The sequence below is a fragment of the Plectropomus leopardus genome, chromosome 20 (genome assembly GCF_026936395.1).
Source record: "Plectropomus leopardus strain MGB_pleo_1.0 chromosome 20, ASM2693639v1, whole genome shotgun sequence".
In the NCBI taxonomy this organism is placed as follows: Eukaryota; Metazoa; Chordata; class Actinopteri; order Perciformes; family Serranidae; genus Plectropomus; species Plectropomus leopardus.
The window spans coordinates 23558703-23584209 of record NC_142195.1 but is presented as its reverse complement, the minus strand read 5'-3'; the positions used below and the strand labels follow the sequence as shown (position 1 = coordinate 23584209).

General features: G+C 39.6%; 1 protein-coding gene across 1 annotated transcript in view; it reads left to right on the top strand.

Annotated features, from left to right (window-relative positions):
• igsf9a (immunoglobulin superfamily, member 9a) overlaps positions 1-25507 on the top strand; it is a 76676-nt gene that overhangs the window by 37608 nt on the left and 13561 nt on the right. Inside the window, exons 8-19 of the mRNA XM_042509698.2 lie at positions 2743-2888; positions 5570-5712; positions 8289-8429; positions 9715-9831; positions 12122-12272; positions 13449-13560; positions 17016-17206; positions 20091-20308; positions 20686-20770; positions 22367-22537; positions 22928-22964; positions 23268-25478. Coding sequence (XP_042365632.2) covers positions 2743-2888; positions 5570-5712; positions 8289-8429; positions 9715-9831; positions 12122-12272; positions 13449-13560; positions 17016-17206; positions 20091-20308; positions 20686-20770; positions 22367-22537; positions 22928-22964; positions 23268-25478 — 3723 coding nt within the window. The remainder of the gene's footprint in view (positions 1-2742; positions 2889-5569; positions 5713-8288; positions 8430-9714; positions 9832-12121; positions 12273-13448; positions 13561-17015; positions 17207-20090; positions 20309-20685; positions 20771-22366; positions 22538-22927; positions 22965-23267; positions 25479-25507) is intronic.

The window sequence follows — 25507 nt, the reverse complement described above, 5'->3', positions numbered from 1 at the left end:
AAAAGACACATAAAATACAGAGAAAAATAAAATAAAGAGAGGAAAAAAAGGGTTCAGCTATAGTCATGTAACTTAAAAAAGAAAAAAAATGAAGTTGACCTGAAACTGTGGAAGCAGAGAATGAGCTTTTCTGTAGGAGAGGTTTCACAATAGCTGTGTTCGGTGCCAGGGATGGGATCCGAGTGAGCGGAGCACGGCTCATGATTGCCAGCACATCATACGCCAGACAATTGAACACTCTCTTAAAAAAACGGTGGCTGGGAAATGGTCAGTTGAGCAGGTGGAGGGCTTAATCTGCATTACTTCTCCTCCCGAGCGTTTCTCCATCACACATATAATTATTCATTACAGCCACACTCAGGTTAATACTCAACCTGATTTAGATGTGGAGAAAAGTTTCAGAGAGGCTTTTTGGAGCTGATATCTAATGCTGTTAACAGCTGAGTAGAGCACACGAGGATTATTCTGATCATCTGTTACGAATTTTGGGAAATAAGCTCTTTTGTAATTGCTTTGTTAAAAATAGTGAGGTGCTCTTTGAGGATGTCGAAACGGACTTTCACTTTAGTTTTTCTCCATTTATTTTCAGTGTTTCTTCTGGGTTTTTAGGTTCAGAATACTCTCAATTCCATGGTACATTTAGGTTTCCATTTGAAGGAGTTTACCTAGCACGTGAAGAGTTTATTATGAAGACTAAAGCCTCACAGGAGGAGTGATGAATAAAAGGGTATCATTTGTTATTATGCTGAAGGATAAATATTTAATTTGAAAAAAAAAAAAAACCTCAGGGGAGAAAAACTCCTCACAATGAACCCTGACATTTATAAAGTGTTTTTGCTATTGCTGTTTATTGCATCTGTTAATTACTTGATGAGTCTGTCTGCAGAAGATTAACTACAATTTTCATACCCAATTATTTCAGTCATTTGATAAATATCAAAAATAAGAGCTGCACCCATTCTACCTCCTGTCATTAGTTTAGCTGGTATTTAAGGGCAACCCTTACCCTGATCATAGTGAAAGTTAAGAGACTGACTTGATGATGGTCCTACATTAAAAATGACAAAAGTTATCCAGTTACAGTAATAATCATCTACCATTGATACCGATGCTGAGATTTCATGGCAGTCTAATATTTACGGTGTGTATGTTTCATTCAGGACTTGGTGGTGGACTGACGTACCTGCATCACTAAACATAGAGCCATGGGACTAGCATTGCTAAAAATGTTAAATATACTCTGTTTCCGGCTTCTTAGATGTAATAAATCCTAAATATTCTCAGTTTTATATAATTGTAACTTGGATACGTTTGGGTTTAGATCGTTTATTAAGCAAACTGAGCAATTCACATTTTTACAGTTTTTCTCAACATTTTATAAATCAAACTATGAATTATCCAATATAGATTGCATTCATTTAATTTATTCAATCCATTATGAAAAAATCTTTAGTTGCAGCCTAAATGTGTCTGCAAACAGCTGCTTATTTCCACATCCAGCAGACTAGGAGTAACAGTTGCTTAGTTGTGTCAAATTTTCCTTTTAGCTCTGCTTCGTATGAAGGAGTATATGGACCACATTGACAAAAAAAAAAAGGATTCAAAGTCATAAAATTGCAAGGATAAAGTGGTAATTTAATAAGCATTAACCATTCATCTACCAAGTTTTCTCTTTATCATGTCTCCTGACTTTCGTTGGAAAAAAGTGCAGTCACATGATATAAACTATCTCTCATGATATTACAGCTTTTTCTCTTGAAATAGTACGACTTGATTCTATGAAATTATGACTTTATTCTTATAATAATGACATTTTTGTCCTAAAAATTATGACTTTAGTCTGATGATATTTTGACTAGATTTTTTTCTTTAATGCAGTCCTTTTTTTTCAAAGGTTTGAGTCTTTACCAAGACCTGGGAAAAATATTTGTCTCTTTAACTGCTACATGCATGTTTTTCGCCGGCTTGTCTTTGTTCTCTGTGTGTGTGCAATTTGATGGTGGGCAGGTAGGGTAGAGTGGGTTTGTTTTGTGCTGCTTTGCTGAAAAAAGGCGCCTGCTGCTCCAGAAAACACTGCAACCGAACAATACAGTCATAAAACCAAACCAGTGTGCTAAAAGAGCCTACAAAGCTCTGCAGAGCTGCAGAGTTGGTGATAATTCTGTGGAACCCCTCTGACATCAATGGTTTGATTCATCGTTAATAAAAAGATATTGGGAAGTGGAGCTGAAATAAAAGTGGCTTTCAGCTGCACGGGTTGACATTAATATCAATGCAAAGGGAGAAAAACAAAGTAGTGAAGGGAAATATTCAGGGTCGGTTACAGCACGTGATTCATCTGACCTCTGTGGTAATTAGACACTAATGTGTGACTGTGAGTCGTTCCACAAACACGTATTGTCACTGTGCATATGTATCGTGTCAGTGAGGTGTTACAGCCTTGTACAGTCCTCGTGTTTTCTCTCTGGTTTCTCTGTAAGTGTAAGAATGTATAAATTGAGTGGGCACTCCTCTTCCCACTCTATCTGAAATGAAATGAAATTTCCTTAACCTCCATCTGCACACATTGGTGAATAACTCTCACAGTGAAAATAAAAACCCTCCCACACTGTCGATGCACCGAGAGCGTGTTTGACTCGACGAGAATGGAGGAGCTGAATTACCTCTCGCTGTTATTCTGAAGCAGCTGGTTTCTTCTTTACATATTGAAGCATTCCCGGTGTTGGGTTTTTTTTTCTCAAGGTCTCTGAAGTCGCGAGTGAAGATCATGGTGGATGGGACTCTGCTCGTCTCCAGTCTCGTCCCTGAGGACTCTGGGAACTACACCTGCATGCCGACAAATGGCCTGCTGACCCCGCCCACCGCCTCCGCCAGGCTCACAGTGATGCGTACGTTTCTGTGTGCAGCCTGCAGTCGTGGGCCCTCACAAAACATCAAACACTTCTTTTATCTGTCTTTTTCTCCAGAATTTCAACACTTTATGATTCAACAATTAACTCTATAATCATGAAGGATTTTTAAAAATGTTTTTGGCTTTTTAGCACTGAAACATTGGTACTTTATTATTTATGTCACTGCTGTATTTTAGGATTATATTACAGGTTATGACCTTTTAGGCCGAGGATACTGATTTAATAGAGAAAAAAATTAACAGCAGGCTGAAAAACAATGTTTTTCTGCTCTCTCTGGTTCAAGCTTGCTTGTGTCACCCCTGACCACGATGATGGGTGTGTTTGGTCGGTCAGAGAGGTGCTCTGTTGCACCTGTAACCACACCCATCATTGATGTCATAGTGTGCTGATACACCATCACTGCAGAAAAGTGAAAAGTTAAACCAGTTGAGGTCATTAAAGACAGACTTTTCAGTTCATGTTAACCCTTTGATACCTGAGCAAACTGATATTTTTTAAAAACATAAGAAGAGGGCGATGAGCAACTTAACAAAAAATGGACTGAAAATAGCAAGAAATTAGTGAATTGATGATTTTTTTTTTAACATTCTTTTTAACATAATTTTAAATTTATCATTAAAAGAGTATAAATATATTTTTTGGACAATATTTTCATTCTGTGTCTTGGTAATATACTGTATAATATTCCCCCGCAGCTAATTTTCAGATAATTTCCTTTTCACATTTTACTAATATTTTGCACTTTGTAGAACATTTCCTGTCAAGTTGCTCATTATGTTTTTATCTTTTGTTTTTGAAAGAACTCAAGCCAATTTTCTCCGGTTTCAGAGGTTTAAATTCTACTGAAAGGCATCTGAGCGCAGCACAGGATCACTGATGTTGATCCAGGTGTTAAAAGGTTAAGTTGCTCTTTAACTTGAGTTAACTTTGTTGCCATTATCCAATTAAATCCAATCCAATCCAAAATGTATGCATAAAAAACATTTAAAAACAACCAAAATGACCAAAGTGTTATGCATCAATAAATGGATAAAACATAATAAACAACATAAAAAGGGCATAAAAGACTCTTTATTAAAAGGCAATAAAACCACAAGATAAAACCACAATCTGGCAGCTGTCATACAGGGTCCCTCCTATACCTCTTTTCCACCAACATGGAACTGGTTTCGTTCCAGTTCTTGCACCTAATTTTGAACCAATCAGAGCATTGCAACAAAAATAAATTCAGAACCCACAAAGTTGTTTCTCAGTTGGAGCTAAAAAAAAAAGGATGTTTTTATTGATGTGATGTGCAAACCGCTACGACATCAGTGGGTGGGTCATGTTTTTCTGATTGAAAAGAGAAAAAACTTTCAGAAAAAAAGAGAATGCAGTGGTCTCATTAATTGTTGGTTTGTGCGTATTTAAAAAAAAAAAATTAAATCAAGACACATTTCTTTAAAACAGGTAATCACTGTAATCTGCATTTTTGCTTTTACTATTTATTTCAATTGTGCATGAAGCCATGCCTCATGGATCCACTCAAAACTGGTAGAAACGCAGGCTGGTTCACTACATAGCCCCGAGGTTAGGAATCCTAAACTGAACTGGTTTAAGAACCAGAGCTAATTTGGTGGAAAAGGGGTACTGGAGGGCTTTTCCTTAAAGAGTCAAGATGCTGTGTGAGAATCATCCTTAACAATATTCAGAGCTGTTTAAAAAGGCTGAACTTTATAGATTTAAGGAAGATATGGAAAGAAGCCACCAGAAATGTAAGACACAGTTTTTAACTAATGCATTGGTTTCGGCTGTAGTCATGGTAACTCTAAGTTACCACTCTTTCCATATTATCTGATGTTTAACCTGTCCCTGCAAACCTGTAGGGAATTATTTGTTTTGTGGGCACATTTATGACTGTATGCTTAAGGACCTCTAAAGGTTGTGGTGATTCATAACTGTTGAAAAGGGTGTTTTATTGATTATATTAGACCATCATTGACTGCTGACTCCTCACTTCTTTTAGCTGGCCATTAGGGGATGCAAGTTTTCCGAAAATATCTTCACTAAAAACATCAAGCGTTATTGCCTGTTGCAGGCTACATTTACCCATTATCTTGGCACGAAACTGGACATCCATACAATTTCAATTACAGCAATATTCATATGTAAATTATATGTACATTGACATTTATATGAAAAACAAGCTAAGTTGTTTGTCATCTAATCATATTTGAAATTACAGGCCTGTTTCATCTTTTTAACAATGTAAAAAAAGCTTGTAACTTAATCAGAAATCAGCAATAACTCATAATGTTTCGTGGTGATCAGCTTATTTAACAACATTTGGAAATGACCTCAGCATGTCCCAGTTCTCGTGTGCTTTGAATCTTGGCGTTGGGGCTATTATCATGAATTGTTGCTCTGAATATTTTACTGTTGTTTGTAGACCTGTAAAACCCCTCAGACACATTCATTCAGCTGTAAACACAAGGAGCAGCACCTGTAATCAAACCAGGCTCACAGAATATTGATTACAACACAATCTGCTCTCACAGTGAAGTAGAAGTTATGGAGCGTGGTACAGTTTATTTGCACCAGTGCTTCCTATGGTATTGAATCAGTGATGTGTAACTAAATTATATTAAAAACTAAACTCCTTTCTTTCCTTTGCTCAGACCCAGCAGAGGCTCTCCCAATGCCCCCGAAAACATACCTTCCCACAGGTATGGAAGGCGTGGTCACCTGCCCTGCCGCAGCTCAACCTCCGCTGCTCCGTGTGGATTGGACGAAAGATGGAGAACCCCTCGACCTGTCCTTGGTAATGAAAATGCTGATTTCCAGATGGCGCCGTCACCATAACAGTGCTCGACCTTTACTGTGTGCTCAGATTCCTGTCCCATCGTTTTGTCCGGCCAACAGTATCTATTGATTCCTGATAACTGCAAACATCACAGGCGGCTGAATGCACTCATTTTCTGTTAGCAGAGAAATGTCAGACACCGCCGCTGACAACATGCATTGATGAGGCAGCCATCAGCGGCTCATCATGCAAAAGCTTTTCTAACAATCAGCCCACTCAACGTGCCTACAGAGCAGCAGAGCAACTATTTTCTTGCTTTGAGCACCAAGGTAGACATTATATATTTTTTAAAGGGATGGCTCCTGTGTCCACTGATGGAAATATCCTTTCAGTTTTTCAATTGGACAGTCATTCAACCACATATATCTTAGAGGACAGGGATGGTGTGTGCAATCTTAAAAGCTTTTGAAGCAATCCCCGAGGAACTCCTTACTGCCCCCTGCTCTCTCCTTTTTCTTTTTTTCCCCCCTTCCACTTCAATCCGCTGCTCACTTTGTCTGAAGGATGGGAAGAGGGACCTTTATAGATGTGGGCGAGGGGGTGTGACTTCTCACTACCTCACCACAGGATTTTCTTTAACCTTTGTCTTTCAGATCACAAAAAAAACATATTTGAAAGTACCTCTGTTTTAAAATAATAGCTCAAGATATCAGCATTTAAACCCATAATCTTTGTTTTGCATGCAAATGATCCACCCACTTCCTCCCCTCCCCCTTCCCCTCCCCCTTCACATGCTGAGATGACCCCCCCACCTCTCTCTCACTCGACACTTGAGCGATGGACATGTCGCTAGATGAGACGCGCTGCAGGAAGTGTGATACATTCCTGTTGCGCGGGACACGGACGCCGGAGTCAGGCTGTTATTCTGCCAATTATTCCAATTCCACGCGGGATGTCACAAGCTCTCATACGCACAGTCATACGTTCTCACAGCCTCGTTCTGGGGAGGATAATAGCAGTTTTGACTTCATTAAATGGAGCAGGAACCTTTTGCAAAGTCAAAGCACAACACGAGCCCTCCGCTGTGGCCTGATGGGAAAGAATGACATGAAAATCTAACTGTTCTCAATGCAAATGCTGAAAAAGTGAATATGTGAGCCCCTCTGAGTGTTTCTGTTATGTGTGTTGGGAGTCACCTATGAAATGATCAAGAAATACCCCCAAACATTTTTTTTTTCCTAATTAGGTACTGTACTTTATATATCAGAGAAGGGGATTGGCTGGGATGTGTTTTTCACCAAAATTAATCACAATTCATAGTTTCTGCCTATGATAAATGTTCTGATTTAGGAGATTTTTAAAGAAAACATTCTGAGGGTATTTTAATTACAAAAAAATTGAATGGCCCTACCTTTAGCCAAGTCAAAAACATAACTCCCTCCCTCATTAATAACCCTTCGAACTCAATAGAAATGGTCTTCCAGTGTCTCTAAAATCCCTGAAATCCAAGCTGAAAAGTTATGTAAGTCATAAAAGCATAGAAAATTGGTAAAGGTACTGAAACTAACCCAAACCCTAACATAAAACAAATGAATCCAAAAGATTTTTAAATGAAGAAACATGAAAAAAAGATCTTAACACTACATATGTTACATTAAGACAGTTCTAGCTACCGTGGTTTGTATTTATATTGGTATGTGCAGGATAATGCAAATAATCTCACATGGCCGTCTGGGGGGATATTCCTTTGTAATTCTGGCAGAATACTACTTTTGCACCACATGTACGGTAATATGATAAGAAGAGTTAGCATTTCAGCACCTCCGGTCCCCCGTCTCGAAGTCAATCAGTTTTTGAATGGGTTTGAAGCCTTAAATAAGGTCTGTGGTTGACACAAATTTAAAAGATTTTCACTTACAGTATGTTCTATGACATAAAATACATCGGTAAATACCACTCGTATGAACTATAAAGCTTTTATCTGTCTTTAAAAAGCCATTTGCTAACAAGTGGCTTAAGGAGGCTACATAATGTCATTGCATCGAGCCATGCTGAACTTCACAGCCTTGTTGTTTTGGCGACTTTAAGTCATGCAACTCATATGCAGAGTTATGCAAAAAAGTGATCTTGCTCAGCCATTACTAAATATACCGGCGTATTTACATCACAATACCACGTTTGCACAGTACATAAGGTACGGTAACATTAAAAAATAATTTGAAGTGCCTCACCCATTTAGCAACCCCCCCGAGATATTATCTTGCAAAAGCTGTGAAAACATAAATAAATATACACATTTTTGGAGAAGTTTGGAAATAATCTGCCCAGTGTGGACTTAAGTACTCAACCACTTCAGGACTGTGGTGTGCAGATATAAAAAAAATTATTTCTGTAAATCCTTCAAACACAGCTGAGGAGCTCATATGTGGCTTTGGAGTTGTTACAGATTTCCTTTAAGCTCTTGGCACACTTCTTACTTTTTTTTTCTTTTTTGCTATTAATGCCATTTATCATTCAAGACTTCTTGTGCTAGTTCCTTTTCTTTGGAGCAGTCAGAGTGGGTGAGTGATGTGAACATTATGCATCTCTTTCAGTATCCAGGGTGGGCCTTGACTCCAGAGGGCTCTTTGCTCGTGACCACAGTCAATGACGATACAGCAGGCATTTATACGTGTACTCCATATAACAGCTACGGCAGCATGGGTCCATCTGGGGCTATTAATGTAATTCTGCAGGTAAGTGTTCCCTCTAGGCCACCTGCATCACTCATTAGAGAGAAATTACATGTTCTTTTTATAAATAACTGCTACAATTGTACAAATGTACCTGTACCTGACAATTTTAACCTTTTGAAACCTGATTAGACCTCTATTTATGTGCTTCATTCTGACACATTTCACAAGCTATGCTACGCTTTGAAACAAAAAATTTACATTTCTTTCAAAAGGTACAAGGTACATTTACTTATATATATATATTTAAAAAAAAAAAAAAACATTGAGAAAAACATCGAGAAAGAGGCAATGACCTTCTGGGCAAGAAATGGCCCACAAACTTCAAGAAAGTAGTAAGAGGGGACAAAGAAAATAAACTGAAAAAAAGTTTTTAAAAGGGAGGAGATATATTAGACAAACAAGGGAAAAATATCTAGAAATCTATATTTATAATCATTGTAATTATATATTAAAAGTTATGGTAAAGAAATAAATGATACATTTATGATTTAATAATGATACTTTTTTTATTTTCTGTTGTTTTTTTCTTAACTTTTTTGGGTTTTTTTTGTCTTTTTTGTAATTTTTTGATTTGTTTTATTATTTTCATTATTTTTTGGTATTTTTGGACATTTTATTCCCTACCTTTTTTAGGGCCATTTTATTTATTAATTTATTTTAAGGATCCCCATTAGCTGATATCAATGACACCAGCTAATCGGCCTTGGGTCTGAAATTCAGTATATCATATTCTTACTAATCACAAAAGACATTGTGTACAACATCAGTTTATGTTACATTAAGTGGTCGTAGAAGTTCACTGAAGCATTAATAGTGTTACACATTCAGTGACATTCAAATAGTGTGTTGTTAAGTTGCACTTTGCCTTCTCTCCATGTTTTTAAAGAAATTAAACCGATTTTCTCAGGTTTCAAAGAGTTAAAATACAATGTAAGGCAGACTATATCACCACCGAATCTGTCTTTCTAGGTTTGCTAAATTGTCTATCAACACCACCGTGCGTGTTTGCTAATAAGCCAAAACTGCATCTGTCACAGCGAATTAAAAAACTTACCAGAAACGACATTTTATTGACCTTTTCAGTCCGACGTGTGAGCCCTCTGGCATTAATGGAAGTCAACTCAGACTTACTGCCATGGCTCTGCTATTTGGGAGTTAATTGCGTGGCTAATCCTTTTGTTATTAAGATAATCTTGTCCAAAGCGGCAGTAATCCAGTCTTAAAATCCATTGTTGCCATTGCTGCAATCTCCTTGATTCTGCTATATTGCTTTGGAAACTCACAGGACCCCCCATCATTCAGCATCACTCCGGAGAAGCAGTACAGACAGGAAGCTGGGAGGACACTGCTTATCCCCTGTCAAGGAAACAAGGACCCCACAATTAAAGTGACCTGGAGCAAGGTAAATTACCCACTACAGGTTATTCAATTAGTAAGCAGTCCTGTTTTATTCATGGCACTGCAGATCTTACAAGACCATCATTTTTGCAGTATGTACAAGAGGATATGCTGACAGAAATATGCACATAGTAAAACAACAACATTTGGACAGTGACACATTTTCCGATGTTTTGTCTCTTTTGTCTTATATTTGTCCTGTAACACTATTCAAAACTTGAAGGAACTTGTGTATAAAACGGGTCATAATTTCTACAGTATTCATCCAGTATGGACTGTTCACCCCAAATCAAAAAATACATGTTTTTCCTCTTATGTGGTGTTATTTTTGGGTATAGATTGTTTTGGTATGAGTTTCTCAGTGTTGGATACATCAGCTGTCTGCCTCCTCCTTAATATAATATAACGAAACTAGATGGTATGTGGCTTGTGGTGCTACACGCCGTCTGACTGCATGAGAAAAGGTAGTGTGCTTCTTGTCCATGAGTAGATGCAAACTTCCTTCTGTGCACTGATACAGTTGGTGGATGTAGTTCGGTAGAAAGACAATGGTTCCTATACAGGGAACAGGAAATTAAAAAAAAAAAAAAGTTTTTCCAAGTTTAAATTCTGTTTCAATTTGTTATTTTATATTATGTTTTATGTTGGTATTTTACGTTATTTTGAAAATAAAGGGGGGTGGGGGTATCTTTACATCTTTACATTCAAATCACCTGTTTGTCTTTCTCTTCTTGTAAAATGTTAACATTTTTCCAGTGAATCATCCTGCACTGGAGGAGATATACATAAATGTATCCAGTTAGTTGTGGGGTGACGAGCTAACCCAGTCATGTAAAACTGCACTAGACTGTCAGCTAGTGGATCGTTGTAACATGTAAGAGGTGGCTGCCAGTCAGCAAAAACTTGGTTTAGATTTCCAAAGGAGCATGTGCTTTTTGATACCTACTTCATCTCTGCCCTCTGATCTAATGGCAACCCAACATACTAGAAATACGGCATGCTACGGAAGTTCAAATCGCTCAAACTGCCATTTCACTGCTCATGCTGCCGTCTAGTGGTTGCAGCATGCTCTGTACACAACCTGTGCGTGCAGCGCCTCACAATGTGATGGTGAATGTGGTCAGAAGTGCAGCCTTTCAACCCATAGAGATCAGTGCATCAAAGCTTTTCCTCCAAGGAGATTTAATGAGCAGCTGCTCTGGAAATCAGTACTCAACAGCCCGTTTTAGCACGGACACACCCACTTCCCCAATTCAAAAAAATGCTTTCAGATCCAGACACACGGATAATGCGACCAAAATAGGTTGATGATATAGGAAAGTGATTGTGTGTACTGTGTAATTAACACAAATTGAGTGTTAAGGGTATTTATTAATTTGTTTTAAATCCAATCTGCTGAAGTATAGTGCCAAAAAAGAGGAACACGTCACTGTCCTAACACTTTCTCTCTTCAGCGCTTGTTAAAGCTGATCAAATGACCTAAAACCTGCATCACAATAAACAGTCAGATTTACCTCAATACCTGAAACCTTTTTTGCTCAATGTATAAATGAATTGTATTTGATTACTTGTGTTAGCTGATTTATGATTGCTGATTGTTGGAGCTATTCTCAGTTAACCCTTTGAAACCTGAGCAAATTGGCCTATTTTTTTTTTCAAAAACATGGGAAGAAGGCAATGACGATGAAACAAAAAATGATCCAAAGATTAGCAAGTACAGTAGTTAGTAAAAAGTACAAGAACATTTCCCAGAAAATAATAATATATTAAAAAAAAATAAAAACAAATTAGGCAAATAAGACTTGGAAAGGGTGTTTTAAAAATTATAATAATTTTGTAACATTATTTAAATATGTAATACTAATAATCATAAATATAGCTTGTCCCTAGCTCTTTTTTCCCTTGATATTCTTCCCTAGAAATTTTCCCCTAGCTTTTAAAAAATAATTTTCAAAATAAACTAATATCTTGCAATTTGTGGAACATTTTTTTACACATTGACTTTTTTGCCATATTTTTTTGAAGAAATCCCACCAACTTTGCTCAGGGGAACAAATTAAATACTTTTGGAAGGTGTTAGAAAGCACCAAAAGAAAACTAATGCATAAGGGTTCATTTGTGATATTAAATAAATGATTTCTTCTCGACCTCAGTAAATTTAGGTCGAGGAGAAACCATTTATGTTGCAGATTTCATGTATTTTATTTTCTGACCACCTGATCTGTATATACTGTTCACTTAGACAGATGCAGAGAGTTTTGTTCCATTTTTGATCGGTCTTTGTGCCCTTGTAGGTCAACTTGGTTCGACGCACGTCTTACTCCATAGCACCCAACGGTTCTCTGCTCCTGCAGCCTCTCACGAAGGACCATCAGGGGGCGTGGGAGTGCACCGTTGCTAACCGTGTAGCCTCGGTGAAAGCCAGCACACAAGTCTTTGTCCTCGGTGAGTGCAAACAGAGAAATTACAATCTGAGGATGAGTTTACCCTATTAGTGCTTGTGTGTCTGTACGCAGCTAATCTCACAAACTACTGGTCCAGTTAGCCTCATATTTTGTGTGCATATTTAAGGCTGTGTGCTCAAGGAGCTCTCATGGTTGCAGTGTTTTATTGTTGTTAAAAAAAACTGTTTTAATTCACTGTTTTATACCATCGTTGAGTGCTGACCCTTCACTCCTAGTCCAAGGATTAGATTATTGAATTCCAAAAATCGGAAATCTAAAAAGCAATTTTCATTAATTGTTTGTGAAGCTGACTCTAAAAAACAAATTACAGTTTGTTTTACATATTTTGGATTTTGTGCTCAGATCAAAACTAGAAAATGTGAAAAAAACAGCACCTGTTGTTGCAGCGGCACTGAGTCTAACCTAAGAAATTTGGGTGTTCACTGGGTGTGTTTGAGCAGCTACTGCTGCTAACTGAAGGAACTGCTTGGCTTCAAGTAATTTTTTAATCTGCTTTAATTGTGTTTATTGTTGTTATTTTGTTGAAGCCTATGGACAAAGTTTATACTGTTCAGAGTCCAGTAATTAATCAAAGACTTGTGGCTGTGTTTTAGTCATGAAAAATACATTCATCCTCATATTGCATTTATTTTTCACATAAAGCCTAAAAGCCTAAAAAATAAAAAGCGCCACTCCTACAAAGGCTATGTCCTTGCTGCAGCGGCCGCAGGTTTGATGCCAGCATCAGCCCTTTTCTGCATGTCATTCCCCCCTCTCATGCTACAGCTTTACTACCCAAATAAAGGCAAAAAGCCCCAGAAAATAAATAAGTATTATAAAAATAAACACTGTATTTTTCTTAGCTTCTACAGTGCGCTGCTGTGCATCTGCTGAAATGACACGAATTGTCTAGAGTGGCCATGATCAGCCCAGGCAGCCACCTGGCAGAGATCTGCACTCTACTGAGCGTACTTTTTAGTTTATTCCTTTTTTCAAATTGTTCTCATACCTGTGTAAGCCTTTATTGAACTCAGCGCAGGCCGGATGCCTGTGCCTCCACTCCGCCTCCAACAGATAAATGTGGCACATCTAGAGATGGCCTCTAAACTTTGGCGCTATCACGTAGTTGAAGTGCTGGCAGATATCCATCAACTCCTCTCCATTCCTCCCATTACAGGAACCAGTCCCCATGCGGCTACCTCGCTGTCCGTCTCTCCAGGGGTGAGGCAGGCCAACGTTTCCTGGGAGGCAGGCTTTGATGGAGGATCAGCACAGACATTTTCAGTTTGGTGGGTGTAAAGCCTCCTACTTTCTTCTTGGGCTGTAACCATGGCAGCCATCGGTTGCACTGGTTTTACTCTATTGATCTCTGGGATGAGGAATTCATTTATCTGTTATCACCTCTTGGCAGCTACAATAAAAAACGCTGCTGCTGAGCATAGCTTGATAATGCAGTGGCCATGCTAGCTACAATAGGAGGTTACTGAGAAAAAAAGAGAGCTGAATGCATTTGTTTCTTGGGAATCTGCACTGTGGTGTTGGCTCAGATTGCACAGATGAATGTCTTGTGTTTACTTGAAGGCCAAGTGGTTTTGCCTTGGATGTATTATCGGTGTGAAATAGATAGGTAAAACGAATGTTCCACAGCTGCCAAATACAGCCAGCTGGACCAAAATGAACCAGAGCTAAACTGTTTTCTTTTCAAGGCAAGATTGCAATAAAAAATATTTTATTTGACAGTTATAATGTCCGGGAAGTATTGAGTTAAAAAAAAATAGTATTCTCTAAATTATATTTAGAGTTTCATGTTGTTGTTTTTTTTAAACGTCAGACAATGGAAGTGAAGACATACAGAAAACTTCTCCCAGTGCTCATCTTAAGCACATTGTAACCTGGGAGCGCTACATCAGATGAAGACGAGATGAGCTATCTTAATCCCTGAGAGGGAACTGGGTCATCTCAGCAGCAAAGAGCAGCATGGAAATAAATATAAATTACATCAAAAAAACATAAAAATAGATCAGCCAATCAGTTCAAACAGCCCTCTAAAGTCTCAGATTCTCCTTGCTCTGACAGCCTGACGTGTTATGACCCTATATTATGAAGTGAATAAACTCTGCATTGTGAGAAAAACAGTTTTGCTTTTTCTGTAACGTTAACAGAATATAATGTGAAGCTTTTTCTTATTGACAATTTAACTGCAATCTTCATTTTTCTTTTTGCACAACAGTTTTGTGAGCACTTTCCAACAAATTATTTTTTTTCAACCTTGCCAGCTGTTTGACAGTTATGAAAGCTTTGTAATATTCACAATAATTGCAACATACTTGGAAAATCAGTTACTAAAGAACAGAAAAAGAGCTCATAAATGTAACATATTATATGTAATGCTCTTTTAAACTATTAATTGACTTTCATTTTCTTAATGCTTTTTTAGATTAACTTTACACACACCACAGTCCAGCTGCTCTAAATGGTCTACAGTTCAAAATGCAGCTGCCAAAATGCTATGAACTACAACTAGAACCAACCCCTGTTCTTGCGTCCCTCCATCAGCCTTCTATAAAATTCATAATTAACTTCAAGATCCTTTCGATTGCATATGAAGTGCTGCATGACCTTGCCCCCAGTTATATTTCTGATCTCCTCGTTCCTCATTCTACTTCTCAACCACTCTAATTCTCAAATCTCTGCTTTTTTTTTTTTTACCACTGCCCGTTTAAACTGCACAACAAAAGACGTTGGTGTATTTGCTGCTTTGGCCCTAACCTTCAAAAAGCATTACCAAATCCATCAGATTTGCAGATTTGCAGATTTTTTGGGACTCTTTCTCAATTCTAAAACTTTATAGGCAAGCATTTTTATCTTTATCCCTGTCTTACATTTGGGTTTGTTTCTGCTTGGTCTGTCTCTCATTGTGCTGTGTTTTTTATTTATAGTTCAAGCCCCAAAGGGGCAAAACCCCTCTGAGTTTGTGCCTTTTTAGTATTATTATTTGCCGTCTAATGTTGTTGCCCAAATGCTTTGAACTGGAATGAGCCCAAAACATGAAAGTTGGCCCAATAACTGGAAATGTGGAAATGCTTTCCAAGAAATCTGACTCAGATGCTCTAATGGTGGCACTGTAATTTGCACCCAAAAAGAACTTTTAGAAAGGCCACACCCCTCACAGCATAAGTTTATATTTGGCACATATATCTACATCAGTGTGCTCTACAAAAAAAGCCTCTCCGACCATAGAAGATGAATTTGCATAATGTGAAAAAAGGTAATGTGTTATCTACCTGTTAGATTTTGACTATTAACACCAAATTTAACATCATCATTGTGAGTCTGAGACACACATTTCTGCGGGACTTAGCAGTCAATTGGCCATAACTCAGTAACGATTTGTCCAGTCATCAGAAATCTTGGTGATGTCAATTTACCGTTTGCTGAAATGAGCTAAAGACATGATACTTTGCACCATAACTAGAAATGATATTCTATTGCTGCACATTAAATTTGGTATTGATAGGCCTGATGGTGCAGCCAATTAAATAGGCCAAAAGAGTGAGTTACACCTCACACTGTCAGTGTTATTGACTTATTTGAGACACATCTACAACTCAATATGCAAAAAAAAGTATGAAGGCCACCATAATGGATTTTATGCTAAGATGCACACTGGACAAAATGTGGTATTTAGGAATGATGATACACAATTCTCTGACAAATTAGCAAGATTGTTAAAAAAAACATGGCCACCATCAATTAAAGGGTTATTGAGAAATGAGCTGTACTGTATATCAAGATGTCTCAGAGCAATTCTGGTAATATTCTGTAGAGACATCCAGCACTATATCTTGAGCATCCACACCAAGCTTTGCTCACATCCGGGGCAAGAGGTGGGACATCGACTGTGCAATGACTGAAAGACTGAAAACATTGTAATGATGAAATAAGTCCTCCAGGCAGAATTAAACCAGCTGAAGTGACTTTGCTCAGCTTTGTGGAAACTCACTCATTGTTGCTTGCGGCTTTGATTTTGGGCTGTTGAGCTGCTTCCTTCTGTTGACCAAGAAAGGACTTGAACCCGCAATTGCTGCTTGCAGCTACTATATTGTAATTAATTTTACTTAATCTATTCATATATATTTTTCCTGTGTGTGTTAAGCACTTTGCAACTGCGTGTTTTAAAAAGTGCCATATAAGCTTTACTTACTTACATATGACCCACTTTATGCACTACAATAACACAGGCTGAATTTATATTATACTCAAGTGTCTAAAAGACCTGAAATGACCTTACAGTTATCCTCACCATGTTAATGTGACACTCTGCCCTTTTCCATTTTCTCATAAAGCACATCACCGCTGTTCAGTCAAAGCCATCATCTTCAAAAACTAAAACAAGCCCTTATTTTTTGACTGACATTAATAATTTTCAAAAGTTCTTCCAGTTTTTAATAGGTGAATAGATTTTTTTAGCCTTTGGGTCAAGTAATTTGCTCTGTATAAAATAGACATGTAGAACTCCAGCTCCAGTAGGAGCCTAAAAATCACCATAATTTGAGTAGCAATCTCTCTGTGCAATAGCAAGGATACATCAGTGCTGTCTCTGTCACAAAATGTGGAGCTGATGATGAGTATGAATGATTAATGAAACCTACTTTTCTGTCATGTTTCATAAAACCAGACTGCTAGAATTCCCCACTGCTCTTTTGTTCTCACTTCTTCTCTCTCTCTCTCTCTCCCTCTGCAGGGTGAAGAAGATTTCAGCAAGTGATAATGATGGGAAGCAGGACTGGTTCTCTGTCCACGTGCCCCCCTCCGCTGGCAGCACGCTGCAGGTGACAGGCCTGTCTGCTGCCACCGACTACCAGTTCAGTATCTTGTCGCACAATAAAATGGGCACAGGACCGTTCAGCGAGATTGCCACCACTCGGACTTTGGGTCAGTGTAATTCCCCAGTTTACTCTAATTCCATTGAGTGTTAACTGCCTTAATTTTAGACCCTGTTAGTGATTTTCAAAATACTGATTACCAACTAACTGAGCTAACAAATCTCATATCTTGTGTTTTTTAACATTCTTTAATTTTTTAAAATTTTATTAGCAATGAACTGCACACAAAACATTCAGCTAGCATTTCATTTTTACTGGGTGCTAAATTTCATTTCGGTGGTTGGATTAGCAAATGTTGCCCGCAGATTTTATCAGCTGTAGCCAATTACAGTTAAATCCCTGAGAAACAGGTCAAAATGAACCTTGATCGTGTGGTTGATATGCTAGTAGCAATCCTATGTTTAAGTACTAAGCCCAAGATCACTTGTTCGAGGAGGAAACACTACTCACTTTTTTCAGTTGAAAAGCAATATGTATATTGATTTTTAGAGATGCAGTAGATTGATTCAGGTTCAACTCTCAAAGTCGACATTCTGCTATGAATATGCACAGTGACTGCCCTCTAAAGGCCAAAACCAGGCTATTACAAATGAATTTCACAACTGTCTGATTCCGATAGCAAAAGCCTGCTTTCATCACCAACCAAGCCCCCCGAAGCTGCCCTCTCACCAACCACGTTGTGAACAAACAGCAAATAAAGGTAGTATGTTAAAGTTGGCTAATCGACACAAAAGATGTACAGACGAATAAAATTAACAATCAGTGGAATACAGTTCATTCGGGTAATTAAGGCTACACCAAAGTAACAAACACTGAGAATACTCTCTTAAGGGACAAAGAAATTCCCTGGGGATAGCAGGTAGGCCAGAAAGTTTACAAAGATGGTCTGTTATTTTATACTTTATCAATTTGTAAATATAAATAAAATACATCCCATTAAGGGACAGCTTGGATGCAGGAAATGAATTGAAAAGAATGAAAAGAATTGCAGAGTTATTCAACTGTCAAGCATAGTCGGCAGATTGGATTGATTTTATTTTGTATGTGCACGGTGGCAGGGAGGTGCTGCGGATGAAGAGAAGGCATGATCGGATGACAGCATGTGTCTAAGCCCCCCTCCTAGCCCTTCCCATCTTTCTTATACTTTCCTACTCCAGGGAGGAGGCACTCAAGCCAAAATTCAGGGGTTTAGTTACTTTTTAAACACATCTTGGCTGTTTTGTGGCTTTAATGCTCTTTACATTATGACTTGGTCACATAGCATCACCAACAAAAATTTGAACTTTTTTGTCGAGGCTCTAAGAATGGTACTCTTGGTCTTATTTCAGTACACTGCTGCTTATTTTATTAGTGTTTTTTAATATTGAACTTGGTGAAATGATTTCAGTTTGCATTAAACATCCAGCACATTTTAGCAATAAAGTATTAATACTGTGATATTTTTGCCATTATAAGCATGATATCCATACCGTTTCATTTCTAACCTCAGATGACAAATATGGTAAACATTACGTGCCTGCTAAACATTAGCATGTTGGCATTATCAGATCATGTAACCTCCAAGAACCTTTGATGATACACAGCCTCACAGAGTCGTGTTGCATCTTCAAAGGCATTTTTGTGATCTTATGGATGTCTACAGTCTTCCTGGGGTGATCAAATGTTAGCCTGGGGCAAAATCAACGCTCATATCCAGTGTTTTCACAAAATGTGCCACTGCTCCTTGCTTTTCCAGTTGCCGAGGTCCAAATCTTGAAATCCCCCCATTCCACTGAGTTGACAATTCTGCCTGATATCAGGCAACTTTAACAGTACCTTTATCTAGTCAATGGCAGGCCAGTACAGTGGATGATGCAGTTTGTAAAAACGTTGGGAGTCCAATGCTGAATTTGCCCCTGGAAACATTTTACCCCTCCCAGCAGAGAGTCCATGAGACATCTGAGGGATTGCGAAAATACCTTTGAAGATACAGCCCACTGCTGGATAAAAGTTTAAAAAAGAACATTTACATTATTTTACCAAAGGTTTGTGTTGGAAAACAACTAGTATCTAGCTGATCATTGCAATTTGAAGTTGCCAAAGCATCAAAACAAAACACAACCACAAAAACAGACATAATAACAATAATCATCAATCAGCTGTAAAAAACAAATAAATAAATCAATAAATAAGTAAGATGGGGAAAAATCCTATATATATCCTATAGGATTTATATATAATATATATATAAATCACTATGCAGCAGTCTAGCCAATCTAACTTTACGCTGAACAGAGAGACAACTGCACCATGCACTGATTGCATACTACATCACAATCTGTATCATAGATTGGAAAAACAACAACTGGATCTGTTTGTTGGCTCCAAATGACTTCAGTCTCCTGAGAAAACAAATACATTGTTTTACCTTACTACAAATGTGATCTATATGTGCACTCGACACAAAGCAGCATCCACATAGATGCCCAAATATTTATAGGAGGAAATTGGAAAATGTGTGTTTTGTGTGTGTTATACAAGTTCACTGTAGGACCAAAAGGGACCTCTTCATTAACTCACCTGTCTTCACAAATAAATGCTTATGCATAAATGTTTATGTTATGATTGTTGTGGACACAAATATCAGAGTTAACAGTATTATAATGACATTAATCAGCCTTTCTGATATATTACTATTAGACCATAAATATAGTAAATTTTCCTGACAGCATATTTGCCCGAGGTGTAATCAAATACAACAAACTTGGCAGTACACTGTATGTTGTGCTCTATTTGTGCTCTGCAACAGATCTAGCATCAACCCCGGCCTTCCTCTCCTCACACTCTCAAGGTTGAACATCTGTGGCAGTAGCAATTTCCTCCACTGTAATTTAATTTTTCCGCCACAGCCTATCTGGCTGATCAGCTGAAGGTCTTTTTTCTCTCTGCATCAGATTCTCCACCAAGCAGAAGGAAACTGAAGCCCCCTGCCTCGCTGTCAGCTCATCAGGGCTCAGCAGGTGTCGTGTTGCGATGGTCCCTTCCTGACGCCCAGCATCCTCCCATCACCAGCTTTGTTCTCCAATCCCGCACCGAGCAAGGGGAGTGGTTTGATTTGGACGAGAACATCAGTGCCAACGGTAGCGAGATAGTCGTTCCGGGTCTGCACAAGGTAACAAGCCAGTCACACTGCTCCCTCTGAGACTAATCAGTCCATGCCACTTGTTGAATGCCCTGGAGATTTTTTTTATCTAGGCTATACCTCCGTGGTTTTACTTGTGTAGACTCTCATTTATGCACACTACATGGCAGCCATCACTTTTCTATCGTCTCAATCTGTGTGCGCTGCTGTTTCTTCTCTCCGCCCGTCTCATCCTTCTTTTTTCTCCTATACAGGCCTACACAAATTCAAATGAACTTCATTAGCATTGCAGGCACAGTCCCGTGTTGACAAAGTGTGGTTTCATCCTCTGTCCTCCCCACTGTGTGTGTGTGTGTGTGTGTGTGTGTGTGTGTGTGTATGTTTGTGTGTGCGGATGCTGGTCTCAGGACTGTGTGTACGAGCTGCGGCTGCTATCTCGTCGCGGGGAGTTGCTGAGCGAGCCCAGTCCATCAGTCAATGTCTCAACCGTGGGTAGGTGTTCGGCAGCAACCTTGCCCCATTCGCGCTCTCACCCCACCCTCTGTTTCAGCCCATTCTCGTCTCGCCATCTACATTTCCAACTCTTCTCTCTTTATGTCTTCCCCCGTCCCTCTTTACCCAGCGTTGGACCAAAATTAGAGCAGGCCCCCAGGGAAACGCTGTCCATTAGAGGCCTAAATTATAGAAATAGCTCCACTAATAACTTCTCTAAAGAGTTAGTGATAGAATTTGCACTGGTCTTTTCTGATTCTTATGTGAATGTGACATGAATGTTTCATTAGATATAGTACAGAGACTTCAAACAGAGGGACATACAACTCCCACGGGTACAACCCGAGGATTGTCAGAGCCACAGCTGGTATATTGTTTAACATGATCTCAGTTAGACGTGTGACTGAGCAAAACAATCAAGATTGCTGATGATGATTTGCTGATAATGAGCTTCAGGGACATAGATGGGAGATTAGATCCACTTAAACCTGGTAATACCAAACCTCACAGCAATCTTGTTTTATTTTAATGAGTTACTCTGTGATGTAAATGAATTGTATTTACTGCTGGAAATGTGTATGTATTAAATGTCTTTGCTTAGCTCTTCATAAAGCTAAATAGCTTTATGCAGAAAAAAAGGTTTATTAATAGATACTTTATTAATTACTTTGTTAATTTTTTATCAAGTACATTGTTAAAAATCGTAATTAAAAATTTAAATATAAATGTCTTCATTTTTTTAAGAGATACAAAATCTATTTATAATTTTTAAATTATAAAATAACTTTTTATTAATTTATAAACATTTATTTAGATTGTGTATTTTATGAATTTAAAAAGTGTATATATATATATATATATATATATATATGTATTTCAAGTGGGCTTCTCCACCTGCAAGATTGTGTGAGATCAGCCACCAAAACAACTGATGAAGCATTTGGTTCACGCAATCAAAGAATTTCTGTACTGTCAGAAACAGGGTCATGACCTGACTGCAGACCATTTTCGTAACCTACTTGAGTGAATACCTGCTCAGCTTCAATGTGTCTGGCACCTTGAAAAGGTGTTCTCTTCACAGATTAATCCCCATGACCAAAAAATGTGTATCTATAGCCGTAGATGTTTTGAAATCCATACTGCCTGATAAATGTGTTTTTCAAGATAAACCTGCACATCTTACGGAGGCCTTTTGTTCTGACTAGCTTGTGGCACACCTGTGTAATAATCACATTTAATCAACATGTTGATCGAAAATGAAAATGGATGGATTAATGCAGAAAAGGAGACAATAACATAGATTTTAAAAAATTTGGGAAAAAAAATTTCAAGAAAAAATTTTAGGTTTTTAATCTCAACTCACAAAAAATGTGAACAAAAAAGTGTTGTATCTTTATTCAAACATTTACAAATAATACAAATTATCAAAGATAAATCGGAAATAATTATATCTCTATTTTTAAACTTCTATTCATTGTCTTTGCTGTTTATCAACTGCTTTTTTTTATTTATTATTGTTGACACTAAAGTCACACTTAGCTTTGCTTTGACTTTTATCTCCCCACATATATCTCACTGATGAAAATTATGTCACAGGGATGGAGATGTACCCCTCTACATCCCGACTCCTGGAGTACGTCCCGGAGCCATTACTGGCGGGCGTGCTGGGCGGGGTCGGCTTCATGTGCTTGGCACTGGTCTTGCTGCTGGGGTCCGCCTGTGTCATCAGCCACAAGAGGGACCGGCGTCGCAGAAAGAAGAAGGATGGTAAAACGCCCCTCACTCCTGAGACTCGGCAGACACTCACTTTGATGAACTGCATCATGAATATCATCATTTATTCAATAAAATATTGAAGGCACTTTCAATCCATTATATAAATCATACCCCCACTGCATGGATTTGGCGCTTCCCTTGTCCCCCTCGCTCGTCCATTCAGTTGTAAAAGTTATTGATGTCATTTACATTACTTGCTAATTAGGGTAATTTCTCATTAGTGGCTGATAAATGTAAGTGTAATTAACTTTTTGGACAAGCCCCGGTGCCTCAGGCCCTTTAATGGGCTCTTATTAGGCTTGATTATGTTTTTACTTCTTGGTCAGTGTGGTTGTATCCTAATGAGTCAGATACCATCTTGCCCCTCTCATTCCCTTTCAGATCCCCCCTCTGCCATCTATAAATGCTCCCCATCAATGTAAGTACCCCTTTATCATTTCATTATAATGGCTGCCATTGACCTTTCCTTCTGCCTCCCTTACTAACTAAATGCTGAAAATGCCAGCACTTAAGTTATTTTCTTCTTCAGATCTTATTTTTCTCGCTCATCTTCATCTGCTGCTGCTGCTGTTTTAGTCTCTCTCTTGTCTCTCCCGCCCCCTCTTTCACTCTCACTCAATCTTATTTTCTCCGTCTCTATTTCTCTCCCTCTTACACCTCCATTTTTTCTTACAATTTTCTTCTTCCACTCCCTCCCTCCTCCTTTTTCTCTCTCTCATAGAAAGACTTCAGGCACTGGCAGTCCAGACAGTGTGTTGAAGAGAAGCCTACTTCCAGCCAGCGTCCTCTATCCCACCACTTCCTCCACCACCACCACCTCCTCCTCATCGCAGACAGACTGTTCCTCCTTTAGCACCGAGAATCATCAGCAGCGGAAGCAGCTCCTCTCCAACTTCAGCCGAGGCCGTCTCACTAGGACGACTTCTACACCCGTTTCCCCTCCGATTGAGTTGATCTCCAGAGGTCCGGATGGGCGTTTTGCACTTCCAACATATGACAGTAACACGCTGAGCCAGAAAAGGTATGACCAAGTCCGAAGGTCTGTGTCGTTGCGCTCGGAAAGGAGAGACGGAACGCAGCCGCCATTCGTGCTTTCTGTTGATCTGCCGCCTTGCAAACAAGCAGAGGCAAACTCTGAAATTGACATTTGTGGCCTTCCTAATCATCGCCCTTATTTTTTAGATCAGAAGTCAAGCTGTGATGGCTTTCCTGACTTAATCAGCATGTGCTCAAACAGTACTTTGGCCACATTCCCCCATCAAGACAGAGAAATAACTCCCACATTCCCAGTGCTCCCGCATATCCGCTCCAGCCTAGGTCAGCCATCAACGACCGCCAGCGCTCTTGTTCTCCAAATGGAGCACGAGCGAGAGACGGGGAACCTGAGTCGCTGCCTGAAGCTGGCTCAGGAGCGGGAGGAGCTGGAGAGGGAGCTGCAGAGGTACACACTGGAAAGAGGCTCCATGAAGAGGGGGCATTCAGACGCTTCAGCTAATGAGCTTATGTGGGAATGTAAGAGCAGCACTTTGCCCCTCAGATACCTCCAGGGTGGCAGGGAGAGCTTTGGTCTGCCACAGAACCCGTTCACTTCATCCTCCGAGCACTGGGATCCCAATCGTCCTGCCTCTCCTCTTACTCTGATCTCAGGTGCGAGCCTTTCCAGAGCATCCTCGAGTTCCTCTTATCTCAAGTCCGGCCACCATCGTCCCGCTCCATCCTTCACCAAACAGACTCCCCTCCCATCTGAGGAGGCAGGCAGTTTTTGCAAAGGCAGATTAACTCTCCCACATCTCTCCTCAAAGCACCAGAGACATGAAAGGGTAGAGGCAGCACCAGAGGGCTATGATAATTCACCACAATCCACAGTCTTAGAAATGCAAACGAATGATTCATGCTCTGAGGCGCGAAGACAGAACAATCTTAGTCATGGCGGCCTTTCAGCGTCGTCTTTCCATAGCGGTAAATACAGCGAGAGATCTAATTCGGCTCTCGGTGCTGTGCCAGACTCTTCAAAAGCGGAGGTGGCGTTCCCCGGGCCCACTGATGAAGACGTGGAGATGAGTGTGGATGAGCCAGAGTTGGAGGTGTGTGTGATGCGGCCTACGAAGCCCATGCTGCACCACAGAATCGCCTCCCATGTGCAACGAGGGCACTCGCTGACTCGCAGAAGTCGGCGTGAAGACGTGAGTAGGAGCTTTAACTGTCCTACTTCTGTGCAGGATTTTATCAGCGCTTCTCCGCAAACTCCAGAACTCTGTGCTGGGTCCCAAGAGTCCAAATTCTGGCACTCAAAGCGGCGAAGTCAGAGCCTTGACTCGCGTAGACACAAAGAGAGCAGCTTTCTGACCCCTGATGCGTGGATTGACTCTCTCAGTCAGGAAAACTGCTCTGTTGCGTCCTCATGTCGCCCTGACACTCTGTTCTGGGGACCCCAGAGTTCTCTGACCAGAAAAATCTCCAAATCTCCTGCAAATTCTCCTTCTGCTACCCAAGCTGCGCCCCAGTCACCTCCTGCTGTGGATGCTGCTTTATCTCTGAGGAGACGAGCAGAAAGGCTCACACCAAATGCTGACATGCTTTGCCACTACGAGCCAACAAAAGAGGCGTCCATCTTTCCGAAAGCTGCCAAACAGCCAGTCGACTATCGAGCGGCCATGAAAGAGGCAGAAGGTTGCTTAGACGCCATGAGGGACGCTTCCAGATGCAACAATTTGCAAGAGGCACTCGAAGTAGAGGCGGGAGGCTACGAGGGAGTGCCAGAGTCTGGAAGCAGCTACAGCAGTTACGCTAGCAGCGGGCGAGGCAGCATGGAGCCCGCGAACAGACGCCTGTCTCTGTGTCACCTTTCCCCAACTTTCACCAGCTCACCTGAGACTGTAGAGGAGAGCCAAGGGAGCACAGAGGACAATCACAAAATGGAACCAAGCCAAAGGTATTAAGGACATAATGAATGATGGCAAT